Source organism: Theropithecus gelada, chromosome 15 (assembly GCF_003255815.1).
Source record: "Theropithecus gelada isolate Dixy chromosome 15, Tgel_1.0, whole genome shotgun sequence".
Classification (NCBI taxonomy): domain Eukaryota; kingdom Metazoa; phylum Chordata; class Mammalia; order Primates; family Cercopithecidae; genus Theropithecus; species Theropithecus gelada.
In genome coordinates, this window is record NC_037683.1 from 9,968,966 (window position 1) to 9,983,462 (window position 14,497).

At 50.3% G+C, this 14,497-nt stretch overlaps 1 protein-coding gene across 1 annotated transcript in view; it reads right to left on the reverse strand.

Annotated features, from left to right (window-relative positions):
• NUP188 (nucleoporin 188) overlaps nucleotides 1-14,497 on the reverse strand; it is a 67,089-nt gene that overhangs the window by 701 nt on the left and 51,891 nt on the right. The window contains exons 26-43 of the mRNA XM_025358576.1: nucleotides 13,027-13,233; nucleotides 12,736-12,905; nucleotides 11,991-12,060; nucleotides 11,516-11,583; nucleotides 10,925-11,120; nucleotides 7,888-7,965; nucleotides 7,481-7,566; nucleotides 6,791-6,936; nucleotides 6,304-6,485; nucleotides 4,492-4,692; nucleotides 4,245-4,337; nucleotides 3,317-3,475; nucleotides 2,834-2,971; nucleotides 1,138-1,212; nucleotides 829-1,056; nucleotides 583-714; nucleotides 251-324; nucleotides 6-135 (exon numbers count right to left, since the gene is read on the reverse strand). Coding sequence (XP_025214361.1) covers nucleotides 6-135; nucleotides 251-324; nucleotides 583-714; nucleotides 829-1,056; nucleotides 1,138-1,212; nucleotides 2,834-2,971; nucleotides 3,317-3,475; nucleotides 4,245-4,337; nucleotides 4,492-4,692; nucleotides 6,304-6,485; nucleotides 6,791-6,936; nucleotides 7,481-7,566; nucleotides 7,888-7,965; nucleotides 10,925-11,120; nucleotides 11,516-11,583; nucleotides 11,991-12,060; nucleotides 12,736-12,905; nucleotides 13,027-13,233 — 2,433 coding nt within the window. The remainder of the gene's footprint in view (nucleotides 1-5; nucleotides 136-250; nucleotides 325-582; nucleotides 715-828; nucleotides 1,057-1,137; nucleotides 1,213-2,833; nucleotides 2,972-3,316; nucleotides 3,476-4,244; nucleotides 4,338-4,491; nucleotides 4,693-6,303; nucleotides 6,486-6,790; nucleotides 6,937-7,480; nucleotides 7,567-7,887; nucleotides 7,966-10,924; nucleotides 11,121-11,515; nucleotides 11,584-11,990; nucleotides 12,061-12,735; nucleotides 12,906-13,026; nucleotides 13,234-14,497) is intronic.

Here is a 14,497-nt window from a genome sequence, read left to right on the forward strand (position 1 = left end):
CATACCAACTCAGAGCTGAGCTCCTGCTTCATCCGCTGTTTGTCCCGGGGATGCACAGCCGGGTCCCTAAGGTACCGCATCGCCTGAGAGATGAGCAGGTAGAAGCAGTTTTCCATGGTAAACATCAGGAGGGACCTGGGAGGAGAGGCAGGTTTTTGGCACTGCTACAGAGGGCCAGGCTGGCCAAACCTGAGAATAGTGGGCCCATGACTTCCCCAGCCCCTTATCAAATCTCAGAAAGAGCGCTTACTTTAACGTCCTGGTCCCTTCTGCCTGTGTGCTGAGCCCTACTGCCTGGGTGAGGGGCTCCTTTTTCTTGTCCAGCTGAAGAGAAGCAAGGGTAAAAAACTAAGACAACAGGAACAGCTCCCACTTACTGAGAGCTTCCTACTTGCATGCCCTGCACTAAACAAATTTCATCAGTTACCTCATTTAATCCTCACAGTAATTCTCAGAGGTGCTGTCATGTTTAGTTTATGGAGAGGAGCAGTCTCGGGAGGCTAGGTACCATGCCCAAGGTTGGCTGGAAGTGGCGGGCTGGGGGAGGAGCCGGGGGAGAGGACAGTGACAGAACCCACTTACCTCTCCAAGCATGTTGAGGGCCACATTCACTGTGGCCAGAAGGGTCCCAAAGGAGGGGGCCACTTCGGAGTCAAAGGTGGGAGTGGTAAAGCTCAGGGCAAACAGGAAGTTGTATTCAGCAAGGTCCAGGGACTGCAAGAAAAGTCAAGAGCCATCCAGGACCCAGTTAAGGCCCCAGGTAGCTCTCAGTGCACAGCAGAGCAGAGCCTTTAGGGGAGGTGGTGCCGAACAGATGATGGCCGGTACCTGATCCAGCAGGATCTGGCAGACATCTGGGGTGAAGTGGCGCAGGGCTGCCAGCGTCCTGCTGAGGATCTTGAGAAGGCCATACTGGACTGTGTGCAAGGCCCGCTGCTCTGATGCCTCTGTGTCAGCAGCGGGCTGCTTGGAGGAGGAGGGGGCAGCAGAAGCAGCAGACGGTGGCCTCTGGACTCGCTGGGCAACGGCCGAGGGGAGGCCATCCCCATTTTTGTTCTAGGGAGAGTCAAGAAATGAAGGTGGAGCTCGGGAAGCCACAGTGAGGTATTCCAGCCCCTCATGGCATAGGACGCTTACCTGTAAGTAATGCTGCAGCATCTTTCGACTGTGCAGGAGGGAGGTGCATGCCTGGCACAGGTAACCCAGGTTGACCTGGGAGAGACATAGGAGAGAGGAGGGATTCTCTTGTCAGCAGCCCAGTCACCCAACTAGCCCAACCCAACAGCCCTCCACGTAACACCCATGCGCTCTTCTCACTCGCTGCTGCTCTTCTCTCCCTCCCTCCCTCATGCTCCCCTGGCCACTTTCCAGCTTTAAAGCCCTTATAGCCACTAAGTACTCAGGGCTACAAACTCGGGGCCAGTAGGGCTCAGGACTGGACTGTTTCACTGGGACCCAGCTAGGTGCCTCGTATATTATAAGGTCCTAAAATAATAGAAGATGAGGCCGGGCATGGTGGCTCAAGCCTGTAATCCCAGCACTTTGGGAGACCGAGGCAGGCGGATCACAAGGTCAGGAGATTGAGACCAGCCTGGCTAACACGGTGAAACCCTGTCTCTACTAAAAAATACAAAAAAATAGCCGGGCACGGTGGCGGGCACCTGTAGTCCCAGCTACTTGGGACGCTGAGGCGGGAGAATGGCGTGAACCCGGGAGGCAGAGCTTGCAATAAGCCGAGATCACGCCACTGCACTCCAGCCTGGGCGACAGAGCAAAACTCTGTCTCTAAATAAATAAATAAATAAATAAAATGAAGATGAGGATTATGGCTGATTCCATTTTATGAGAAAAGAATAAAAGGTTACAAATAACTGAAGTGACTTGGCCAAGGTCATACAACCAGCAGATGAGAGAAGCCTGCCTGGCTGTGGAGCCTGTGTTCTCTCTTCACCTCCAGCTGGTTCCCAGCTCCAGGTGTGTGTGTGTTTTTGGTTTTGTTCAGTGTTTTTTTTTCCCGAGATAGAGTCTTGCTCTGTCGCCAGGCTGGAGTGCAGTGGTGTGACCTCGGCTCACTGCAACCTCCGCCTCCCAGGTGCACACCATTCTCCTGCCTCAGCCTCCCAAGTAGCTGGGACTACAGGCGTGCACCACTACACCCAGCTAATTTTTGTATTTTTAGTAGAGATGGGGTTTCACCCTGTCAGCCAGGCTGGTCTTGAGCTCCTGACCTTGTGATACGCCCGCTTTGGACTCCCGAAGTGCTGGGATTACTGGCGTGAGCCACTGCGCCCAGACTTTTTTTTTTTTTTTCCCCCCCGAGATGGGAGTCTCGCTCTGTCGCCCAGGCTGGAGTGTAACGGTTCGATCTTGACTCACTGCAACCACCGCCTCCCAGGTTCAAGCGATTCTCCCACCTCAGCCTCCTGAGTAGCTGGGATTACAGTCACGCACCACCACGCCCAGCTAATTTTTCTATTTTTAATAGAGATGGGGTTTCACCATGTTGGCCAGGCTGGTCTCAGACTCCTGACTGCCTCCCAAAGTGCTAGGATGACAGGCATGAGCCACCACGCCTGGTCCCAGGTGTATTCTTAAAGGATCTGAACCAATATCTAACTGATAAAGTACAAGTTCTTAATCTACATGGCTACCCTTGACTATGAAAGGAAACATTTAGCCAGAGTAAGCATACGACACCAAACCCTGTGTTCCCCAAGGGAAAAGCCCCCGTTCAGGAACATCCTGCAATTCACTAGAGGTGCCTCAGTGAGAGCTCACAGCCTCCCTGTCTCCAAGCATTACTCCAGACTCCAGGACACCACCCGGGCCCCACCTGGATATCACGCATGAGCTGAGGCAAGTGGAAGTGCCACTCCTTCATGAAGTTGGAGAGCTGCAGAATAAAACCCACGGTGTGGTCCGCCTCCTCCAGGCAGGCCAGACTCTGCACTGTCCTCACCGCGTTGAGGCACTGGGAGGAAAGGAGACATCAGGGAAGGATGGGGATGGCTGAGGGACCTGACATACCCACACCTGCCCTCCTGTGGAGAGGAAACGTCCCGGGCCCCCAAATGCTGAGGTGGCAACTCAAGAAATGGCTCAGTGGTACAACTAGGATTCTGACCCGAGACCGTTCCCGTCCCTCAGCAGCCTGGCTGGCCAGTGAGCCAGCAGAGTATTTACAGCATCTCAGAAATGAAGGCGTTGACAACCCTCCACTACTGAGGCCCAGGCTCCACACCCACCTGCCCCATGAATGGCCCAGAACCCTTTTTACCCCGAAACTCCCACTCCTGCGATGCAGGCAGCCCCTCACCTGTAAGGTCCGCTCCTGGTGGACACCTACGAAGTCCAGGGCCTCAGTCAGGAAGTTGTAGCGCAGAGTTTTCAGCAGCCGCTCCATCAAGGACATGGACAGGCGGTAGACTCCTGGCCAAGAGGGGGCATCCAGGGACTTCCGAGAGGCGCTAGGTGTCTAAGACACAAACAGCAGACAAGCTCAGGAACCCTGCTGACAGGCAGGACCTCCTTGCAGTACAGCAACTAAGGCAGCCCAGCTGCGCTGAAAGGAAAAGACTTCCCACAATAGACACAGTCACTGCCTGGCAACCAGGGCCAGAAAGGGGCCAAGGCCAGTAGATGCAAGGAAAGAGCACCAGGCTGAGATACAAGATCCAGGGTTCCAGACTCAGGTGTGCCACTGACGAGCTATGCGAACCTGGACATGTCACTCTCATGAGAGTGAGAGGTTCAGGTGAAGACTACTCTTTTGAAATTAGGAGATATCTGTTAAACTAGAAATAACCAAGGGACACAGGGGGCAGGGTGCTGAGGCCCCATTAAGCCCCCAAACCACCCACTTCCCTTCTCCCAGTCCTGGTCTGGTGGTGCAGGGGTGGAGAAGTCACAATGACACACTTGTCTTTGGGAATGACAGGAGAGGACAGCTGCCTTGGCTAGAGGCCTGGTCCCAGGGATATGTTATCTGGTTTAGTCTTCCTCACACCTGCAACGGGAAGAATCCATCCCGTCTCCCAGAGGCAGTGCACAAAGGCCAGGCAGTGCCTTTTAGTGGTGAGTTTCTCTTGCTAGAGATCCGCCTGGGGGCAGGGAAGACTCTTCACCATCAGTGTATTAGGCCATTAAGAGAAAAGCAACTTCCAGGGAAAGGTAGAGAAGGACACTTTTCAACTGAAACTGTAGGATGGCCAGGCTGGGCCTCCTGGCAAGCTCCTGACACTTACCTGTGCTGTGCCATTGGTGCTCAGCTGGTACACACTCAGAAGGGGCAAACAAATGCTCTGGGTGATGCCAGCTCCAGCCACTGCTGTGGCTCCCTGGGAGGAGGGAAAGACAAGGAATGAGATGGAGCCTGCCCCTGCCCTGCCCAGGGAAGGTTGGGATCTCAGGCTAGATCATAGCTTCTGGGATTGTCAGAACCCACCCAGGCAAGCAAGGATGCTCCCTCCTGCCTTCGGGCTGGCCTCCTACCTGCTGAGTGCGAGCCAGGGTGAGAAGCAGATGCAGTGTGGCCTCAGTGAAATGTAGGTTCTGCTTCATGCGAAGGCTCACCTCTAGGGTGGTGAGGAGGGTAGGTAGGATGGGGAGCCTGCGGGTCACCTGCAGCCAGGAGTCACCATCCTCATCTACCTCACACAGCTCCTTGGCCAGGTGCAGGCCCAAGACACACACCTGTTGGGGCCCAGGGGCAAAGATGAGTAAAAGGGGGAAGAAGAAGAGGAGGAGGAAGAGGATGATGACAGGCAGCTGTGGCCCTGGTTGCCCAAGACCTGTTTGGTTACGCACATCACCAAATGAGCTTGAGTAACACAGAACGCGCACTCTCTCCCACCCTGCCCCTCTCCTGTGTCCAACTCTCAATGAACAGCAGCAACTCCAGCCACTGTAATGACCAACCCTAAACTGACTGGAGCTACCCCCACCTCTTCCCTCCCACCTCCCACACTGCCACCACCCTTGTCAGTGCCACTTCTTGTCTCACGTTGGACACTCCAACCAACTCTGCCACATGGAGTCTGAGGGACCTCTATGGCCCTGCCCAATGCCACCTCTTGCCTTGCTACTGCACCCACCTCCTAAATGGTCCTGTTCCATCCTCTCTATCCTTATACCAGTGGCCCTTCAAATTTCTTTTTGGCCATGACCCACAGTCATAAAGACTTTTTAGACTGTAGCCTTATGTACACGTTTACAGTTTTTCACTAATAATACCTACCCTAATTAACATCACACAAAGCACAGTGATATTTTCTTAAACATTTTATTCTACTTTAAGAAAAAATAAAGGCCGGGCGCGGTGGCTCACGCCTATATTCCCAGCAGTTTGGGAGACTGAGGCAGGTGGATCACAAGGTGAGGAGCTCAAGACCATCCTGTAGATGAACCCCATCTCTACTAAAAATACAAAAAATTAGCCGGGCATGGTGGCAGGTGCCTGTGGTCCCAGCTACTCGGGAGGCATTCTCCTGAGGCAAGAGAATGGTGTAAACCTGGGAGGCGGAGCTTGCAGTGAGCCCAGATCGCACAATTGCACTCCAGCCTGGGTGACAGAGATAGACTCTGTCTCAAAAAAAAAAAAAAAAAAAAAATGCTGGTTCTAAGAAAATGTGCTAATTTCAAGACTGTCTCTAATAGGTCATGATCGCACAATTTGAAAAACACTATTCAATACTGCATCCAGTGTGATCTTTCTTGAGCACGCCTGTAATCCCAACACTTTGGGAGGCTGAAATGGGAGGATGGCTTGAGGCCTGGAGTTTTAAGTCCAGAGTGATCTTTCTAGAGTTAAAATCAGATCAATTTTTCCCCCTGTTTAAAAGCCTTACATCATTTCCTACTTCACTTTGGATCCAAATCAAAGACCCTGATGAAGCTGCCATCATCCAGCCCCAGCTCTTCGGTCCTCACTTTCCTATGCTCATGCTAGCCTTTCTTCAGGTCACTGGACAATTCTAACCACAGCTGACCAGGTACTCTTCTCACTGCCCAAATCTTCCCTGCCCCTGCATTTGCCTGCCGCTACAATCCCTAAGTCATTGCTGAAAAGGCACCGAAGTCCCAGATCAGGTTAGAAGCAAGACTAAGTACTCCCTGCACTTCTCTCCTGCGGTACAATGGGCTTCCTCTGCTTTTCTGCAGTGTCTGATCTATTAACCTTTCCCACTAGGCCGTGAACTCCGGAAGTGCAGCGACTGTCTTGTCTTGCTCACTAGTTATCCCCAGAGTCAGGCACAGAGCTGACGGGCAGTGGAAAGGACAGATGGCCTTCTAGGGCACTCTCACCCCATCACGCTGGTCCCTGTGCCGGGACCGAGAACAGTCGTCAGTCTCCATGCTGTCCTTGTCCTCGGTGGCACCGCCTAATGCCAGACTGTGGCGGGTCTGGTCGAAGAGTGCAATCACTTCCTCTTGGAGGGTCTCACAGACGTTCAGCACCAGCTGGGAGTACTGGGGGATGTCACTTACTGCAGAATAGATAGAGAGGGATGCTGTCATGCTCACCAGGCCAACTCTCACTGTACACCAAGGTTTCCTTCCTAGGCAGGGGGCTAGGGATATAGTAGGGTGCTAAGAGGGACAGCATCTGTCCAGTGGGAGAGGGAGAGACACATGAGGGAAAAACGTAGCTTTCTTGAGGTAAGAATTCCAAGACTGGAAACTCAAAAGGGCCTAGAAGAAACGTGTAGCCCTAAGGTGAAGGAAGCCCCACCCAGCTGTCAGCAGGGGTGGGCAGACTGCAGCTGCTGCTCCCCCTGCCTCTGCCCCTCACCTCTCATCTCCTTCATTTGCAACACTGTGATGAATGCTGAGAAAACCTTGGCCTTGGTCTTCTCCATGAGTTGCTGGTCAGCCTGCAGCACTCCTTCCAGGATCTCCGTCAAGGGTCCAAGGATTTCATCCACGGAACCTAACTCTCTAGAAAGAATACTGGGTGGGCCAGGGGCAGTGGCTCACGCCTGTAATCCTAGCACTTTGGGAGGCCAAGGCGGGCAGATCGACCGAGATCGGGAGTTCGAGACCAGCCTGGCCAACATGGTGAAACCCCATCTCTACTAAATATACAAAAATCAGTCGGGCATGGTAGCGCGCACCTGTAATCCCAGCTACTAGGGAGGCTGAGGCACAAGAATCAATTGAACCTGGGAGGTGGAGGTTGCAGTGAGCTGAGATCGCGCCACTGCATTCCAGCCTGGGCGACAGAGTGAGACTCCATCTCAAAAAAAAAGAATACAGGGTAGAGAGTGAGACAAAATGCCTCATAAAAGGCCATACACTGCCCCTGCTCCATCTCAGGATACCCACCAGTGTGCCTCACCTCCTCTCTGCTATGTCACTCCCATTCCTCAAGATGGAAAACCAGTCTAGCTTCCACCCACTAGTTCTCTCCTTCAGGAAGGCAAGCAGGCACTGACAAGAAGGCTCTGGCCTTGGGCCTCTGCCTCTCCTGGCACAGGCTCACCTCTTCCACTGCCGGAGGAGGATAAGCAGCAGAGTGCACTGCATGGAGCCGAGGCGAAGGCAGTTCACTGAGGCTGGAACTAGGAGCTGAAAGGAGACACCACACTAGTCAGAAGTCAGTGGCAAGACACAGTGGCAAGACTCGCATGCCATCCACAGGGCACCTCTGGCCTCACTGCCTTTCTTCCCCAGCAGTGAGCTCACAGGGGTGGGTGGAGGCGGAGAGGCCAGGGCTGGCATAGCAGCAGCAGAGCTCTGCTGACCCACTACAGCCTCGGGCCTCCCAGGTCAACGTGAGCCCTCTGACCTGACCAATTGTGCGGCTGGCTGGCAGACTCATGAGCTCTGCTATTTGACTTCAAAGACAACCTCCCTGGGAGAAATGTGAAATCTCCCAGACACACTTACTAATGCTTTGGTTCCATCAAGCACGTCAAGAAAGAGCTGGTGACGCACCACAGAGTCAGTCAGGTGCATTATATCTGCCTGCAAAAGAACAGAAAAAGGTTTCGCTAGGAAAGTTTCCCAGATTTTAGAGGCCAAGAAAAGTGGGGTCCTCTGCTAGGCAATTAGTCATTGGTAAATCAGTCTCCCTGATTTAAAATAGGGCTTATATAGGCTGGGCATGGTGGCTCATGCCTGTAATCCTAACACTTTGGGAGGTGGGCGGATCACGAGGTCAGGAGATCAAGACCATCCTGGCCAACATGGTGGAACCCTGTCTCTACTAAAAATACAAAAATTAGCTGGGCATGGTGGGGTGCACCTGTAGTCTCAGCTACGTGGGAGGCTGAGGCAGAAGAATCGCTTGAACCCAGGAGGCAGAGGTTGCAGTGAGCTGAGATTGTGCCACTGCACTCTAGCCTGGGCAACAGAGCAAGACTCCGTCTTAAATAAATAAATAAATAAAATAAAATAGGGCTGATAGTCTGGGCAACATGATGAGACCCTATCTCATCAACAACAAAAAATTTGTAATTAGCTGGGTATGGTGATGCATGCCTGTAGTCCTAGCTACTCAGGAGGCTGACGTGGGGCAATCACATGAGACCTGGAGGTTGAGGCTGCAGGTGAGCCACCATTGCACCACTGCACTCCAACCTGGACAACAGAGGGAGAACCTGTCCCCTAAAAGATAAAGTAAAATAGGGCTTGAAGGCCCTGCTATTCTTCTGTCGACGCTTAGATACGGTCAGAATCAAGCCCAGGTTCACCTCCTCTTTTGAGACTCTGTCCTCCCTCTGCTTAGAATCCTTTAAAGACTTCCCAGTGCCCGGGAAACGCGAACCAGACTCTTCAACATGGTCCAAAGACCCCACAGGATCTGGTCCAACTGACTGTAGTATCAGTCCCATCTGTGCTCACTCTAGTCCAGCCCTGCTTGCCTCTTTCGTGAACATATCAAGCTCTTTTCCACTGCTGGAACTGTGCACTTGCAAGTCCATCTGCCTAGACTTCTCTCCTCCATGAGCTCCACCTGGAAGGCTTCTTCACACACTCAGCTCTCAGCTGGGACATCACCACTCAGAGAAGGTCACCCTGACTACTTCTATCTCATGTGTTCATTACCACAGCACCTTAATTATCTCCTTCACAGCAAATTATCACCATCTGAAACCATATTTTTAAGTGGTGAATTTGTTTATAATTTACCTCCTCCATCATAGGGCACTCTCAATGCGATCAAAGATCTTATCTGCCTTATTCACTGCTGTATCCCAATGCCTGGAAGCATTCCACTAATGCCATTAAGAGAATGAACGGGTGAACAACATCTTGGACTTAGTCAGCTTTCTCTCTTTTTTTTTTTTCTTTTCTTTTGCATAGGTAGACAGGTCAGAGACAGAGAGTCAGATAGGTTTCCTTGGGGGAAAGAGGATGGTGGGTTTTTTGAGAGCTACAATTCAAGAACTGCTGCCTAACTAGGGCCTAAAAGGCAGGTGACATAAAGCTTATACCCTGGGGAATTAACCATTCTCAAAGACAGGTGAGCCTTTAAGTGTGTTATGGAGTCTTAGGGGTCCAAAACCACTATGCCACAGCAAGAGTAGCCACGAACTTGCCCCTTCTAGGCTCAAAGCTCCAGGCATGTGGGCAGTCTGGCACTAGGAAACAAATCTCACAGATGTAGGAGGTGCTTGGAACAAGGAGGCATCTATCAAGCTGAAGTTGTTCATGAAGTCAAAACATTAATCTGGGTCGGGTGTGGTGGCTCACACCTGTAATCCCAGCACTTTGGGAGGCCGAGGTTGGTGGATCACCTGAGGTCAGGAGTTCGAGACCAGCCTGACCAACAAGGTGAAACCCCGTCTCTACGAAAAATATAAAAATTAGCCGGGTGTGGTGACCTATAATCCCAGCTACTTGGGAGGCTGAGACAGGAGAATGGCTTGAAGCTGGGAGGCAGAGGTTGCAGTGAGCTGAGATCGCACCACTGCACTCCAGCCTGGGAGACGAGCAAGACTCCGTCTCAAGAAGAAAAAAAAAAAAAAAAAAGTTAATCTGGATACCCCAAGGAAGAACACTTCAATACCAAGTCCTTATGATACAGCATGATGGTGTCAAACCACAAAAAAGCCAAGAACAATGCATTTCTTCCAGATGTTATCTCTCTCTCAAAACCAACTCCCAGTAGACAGAGTACAGAGACAATGGTCTTTGTTCTTTTTCTTTTTTTTTTTTTTTTTTTTTTGAGACGGAGTCTCGCTCTGTAGCCCAGGCTGGAGTGCAGTGGCCGGATCTCAGCTCACTGCAAGCTCCGCCTCCCGGGTTCACGCCATTCTCCGGCCTCAGCCTCCCGAGTAGCTGGGACTACAGGCGCTGCCACCTCGCCCGGCTATTTTTTGTATTTCTTAGTAGAGATGGGGTTTCACCGTGTTAGCCAGGATGGTCTCGATCTCCTGACCTCGTGATCCGCCCATCTCGGCCTCCCAAAGTGCTGGGATTACAGGCTTGAGCCACCGCGCCCGGCCCCTTTGTTCTTTTTCTAAGACCAGGAAATGCAGTTTCTAGAACCAATGACAAACTGCTTTTTAGAGAAGGTGCTGCTGCAGCTGTCACAGCTTCCTGCTGACTAGTCAACAAGTACTTATTGACCTAACGTCTACAAGGTACACAGCACAAGAAGGCAGTTATGCTTTTGTATAAGAGGCATTTGCAGCCAGGGAGCAGTTAAGACCCAGCCAAGGCCCAAGGAAGGTACAGGAGGCTTTAGGAACTCTGAAAGGATTTCAAATCACTTCTCTGCACTCCTCTTAATGGTCTCTTGGACCCAACACCCTCAAATACCCCACAGCCCCAATTTATCAGCATAGAATCTATTACAGTTTAGCTTTCAGGGATAAACCCTGATTAATTCTTCCTCACAAGGAGCTATATCTGCTAGGTATCTCAACACATCATTGGTAAGGTATCAAAGTGAAAACTCTCCCCAAAAGGGTCTTACATGAGTGGTGGCAATGATGAGAAGCATCCTCCAGGCGGACACCAGCATCTGGTACTCTAACAAGGAGGTGCAGCTGCTGCCTTCTGTTTCGGCCACGTGAACTGCCAATGACTTGACATACCCTGACCAGTAGGCAAAGCGTTTCTCGATGGAAAATTTCTTGAGTGTATCTTTTAATGACTGGTCTAATGAACCCCTACAGTGTCAAGAAAAAAACCTCCAGTTAGGTTTTGAAAGTAGATGGGAATATAATGGGTACAGACCCTTGTTGAGGCAGAGAAAACAACCTCGCATGGGCTTAAAGGCAGACCAGCTCCAGGACACCTCCAATGTGTGGGTTAGGCTGAGGCCTTTCCAGGATTTCTCCTCCATAAAATCTGAGTTGCATGGAGTTTGTTTCACAATAACTTTCTGACAATCATAAACGCCATCGGTGGATTGGCCAGGGACACAGCACACTAGCCTCCATGAATGGTTCCAAACCAGTTCTCTCCTCTGCCTTGGCTCTTTCCAGCCATGCACCCAGTGGTAGGCCACCAACTCCCACTCCCCCAACCTTCAGTTAAAATCTCAAGAGGGGAAAGTACTCACTTAACTACATAGTATATCTCCAAGCAAATTATCTTCATGATGAGGGCACAGGTTTCTAGGATGCTGGGCTGTGGAGAGAGAGAGCAGAACAGGCAATGATCACATCTCTGATCACTAATCTCCCCCAGTATATCCAACGGTGAACAGAGCAGAGGCCCAACACTTGCAGAACAAGTTAGTACAACCCCTGTTGAATGTGAATGGCCTGACTTGCAAGAGCAGAAGCGTCAGGTCCGCAATGTCTCCAACTGAACAGAGAAGACCACAGAGCCACCAACGCAAACCACTTTCCTTCCCAAAGCAAGACATCAAAGGGATAGAAAGCAGGCACTTCCCTGAGAAAGACGTTTCTAGTGAAGAGAACATTCTGTTGTTTAATTAGGGGAGGTATCATTGTCTACGGCCCCATCTCACAGCCCACAGCCTTTCCTCCCAGGGACTTGTAGCCACCATCCTGCCCTCTGCCACAGCTTACCTCTGATGTTTCAGAGGGAGGAGAAAGGGTTCCAAACAGTGGACTGGTTAAATTTTCCCAAAACTTGGGTCTAAAAAGGAAATAAATGTTTGAAAGTCATACTTTTTCCCTCTCACAGTCCTTTTCTCCTCTCTCAAGCTCCCTTTGGTGGTCACTTCATATTTTACCAGTCTCAATCCTAATATGTGTCTGATAAGTCAGTTGTTCCTGTATAAATGAAAGGTTTCCATAGATAAAATTACATTTTCCTCTTATGAATCACACTTGTGCATTATAGAGTTGATCAACAAAAACTCTTCAAGATTCCTTCCATTGTAGATTCCCAAAAGCCCCACAGAAGAGGAGGGAGGAAAATAAGACGGCAGACTCCTAATTAGCCTTTTAACACTCCTTCCCTTTGTGCCAGCAGGTCCAATAGAACAGAATGTTTCATTCCATCCAGTGACTTCAGCAAGCCCCTCTCTCCTGAATCTACTGTTTCTCAAGAATAATGAGTTTTGATGTAGCTAGTTAGCAAAAGGCAGGAACACAAAAGCAGTTGAACCTTCAAGGTGCTTAATATTTAAAGATCCTTAATGCTGGCAGCAGCATTAGAAAGAGAATTAGTATAAAACTCCCAGGTATTGAACCAGGCACCAAGCACTTATTCCCAGTGAACCGTCGCAACAAACCTCTGGGATAAGAGCTATTGTTACTCCCATTTTATAGACCAGAACAATGAAACTACTCCCAGAGGCAGACTTACTTGGTTCGGAGGACCAGCATGGCACTGTCCCTCCGGTCCTGCCACAGAGCGTGCAAAAAGGCAATGGCGGCACGATGCAGCAGGGGTGGGCACCAGTATCGATCTTGCTGTTGGGAATCAATCAGCTCCAGCACTGCATGGAGACAGCTCCACATCCCAAGGCTGAATTCCTGCAAGAAGGGACAGGTAAGAGTTCAGTTCCACAGCCACTGCCAGCAGCTGCACTTGCAGAGCCCAGCATCTGCCTCCCAGGGAGCCAACTCCCAGCGTCATCCCAGCTTACAGGCTTACCTTTGAGCCATCACTGCCATCCTTAACCTCCAGGTTCAGAAACAGTTCGATGAGGCCTGGCTGGGTCTCTACTGCAACTGTGAGGAACTCTAGAATCATAACTTTGATGCGCATGTCCTCAATTTTGCTCTGCAATCGGGTCAGGAAGGCATCACGAATGGCAGCCGCATCATTGCCCAGACAAGCATACACTGACATTGGGGCCACCTGGTGGAGATCAGAATACATAGGCTTAGAGCTCTGCTTCCACAAAAACCTCAATGGGCTCCTGCAGAAGGGCACTGAAGAGCTCCCAGAAAACTGGCATAAAGGGAAGCATCCAGACTATAGCTCTGGGCCAAAAGGGACATCACCACAAGCACGAGATGCCCCCAAATTCACAGGAGAGACAGTAATCAGTATAAAGAAATGCTCAACCTCCCTCATGGTTAAATAAATACAAACTGAAAAGTGAAACATTTTTTTGCCTATTAGATTGGCAAAGACTAAACAATGATGAAGCCCTTGCGACCAGGATAGAAGACTCGGTGTTAGAAGTGTAAACTGTTACAATGTTTTTTGGAAGGTAATTTGGAAATATCTAATAAAAATTATCATGTTCATTTATACCTACCTAAATCTTTGGAACTGTAAACAAATGTTTACAGGGTGGTAGGGATAATAATGTTCACTGCAGCACTGCTTGTAAGAGTGGAAAACAGAAAGTAGCCCAAATAAATCAGGATGCATCCATTCTAGGATGTGATATGCAAACATTAGAAAGAATGAAGGAAGTCCAAATTAAAAAAGGAAAAAAGACAAAAAAGAATGAAGGAAGTCCAAATGTGCCCATATGGCATCAAGCACACCAAGACTGTTTGATATGGTAGCAAGTGAAGGAAGTCATAAAACACTACCAGGGGCCAGGCACAGTGGCTCATGCCTGTAATCCCAGCATGAAGGGAGGCTGAGGCAGGCAGATCACTAGAGGTCAGGAGTTCGAGACTAGCCTGGCCAACATGGCAAAGACCCGTCCCTACTAAAAATACAAAAAATCAGCTGTGTGTTGTAGTGGGAGCCTATAATCCCAGCAACCTGGGAGGCTTAGACAGGAGAATCGTATGAACCTGGGAGGTGGAGGTTGCGGTGAGATCATGCCACTGCACTCCAGCCTGGGTGATGGAATGGGACTGTCTCAAAAGAAAAACAGTACCAGGAATTCTGCTTTTATAAAGAACAAAAGTATACACTCAAATAATTCTTTCGTTTTACTCTGTCGCCCAGGCTGGAGTGCAGTGGTGCAATCTCGGCTCACTGCAACCTCCACCTCCCGGGTTCAAGCAATTCTCCTGCCTCAGCCTCCTGACTACCTGGGACTACAGGCGCACGCAGCCACGCCTGACAAATTTTTTTTTTTTTTTTTTTTGAGACGAGCCACCACGCCCAGCCCCAAATACCTTTTTTATTTTTAGAAACGGTGTGAGTGGTGTGA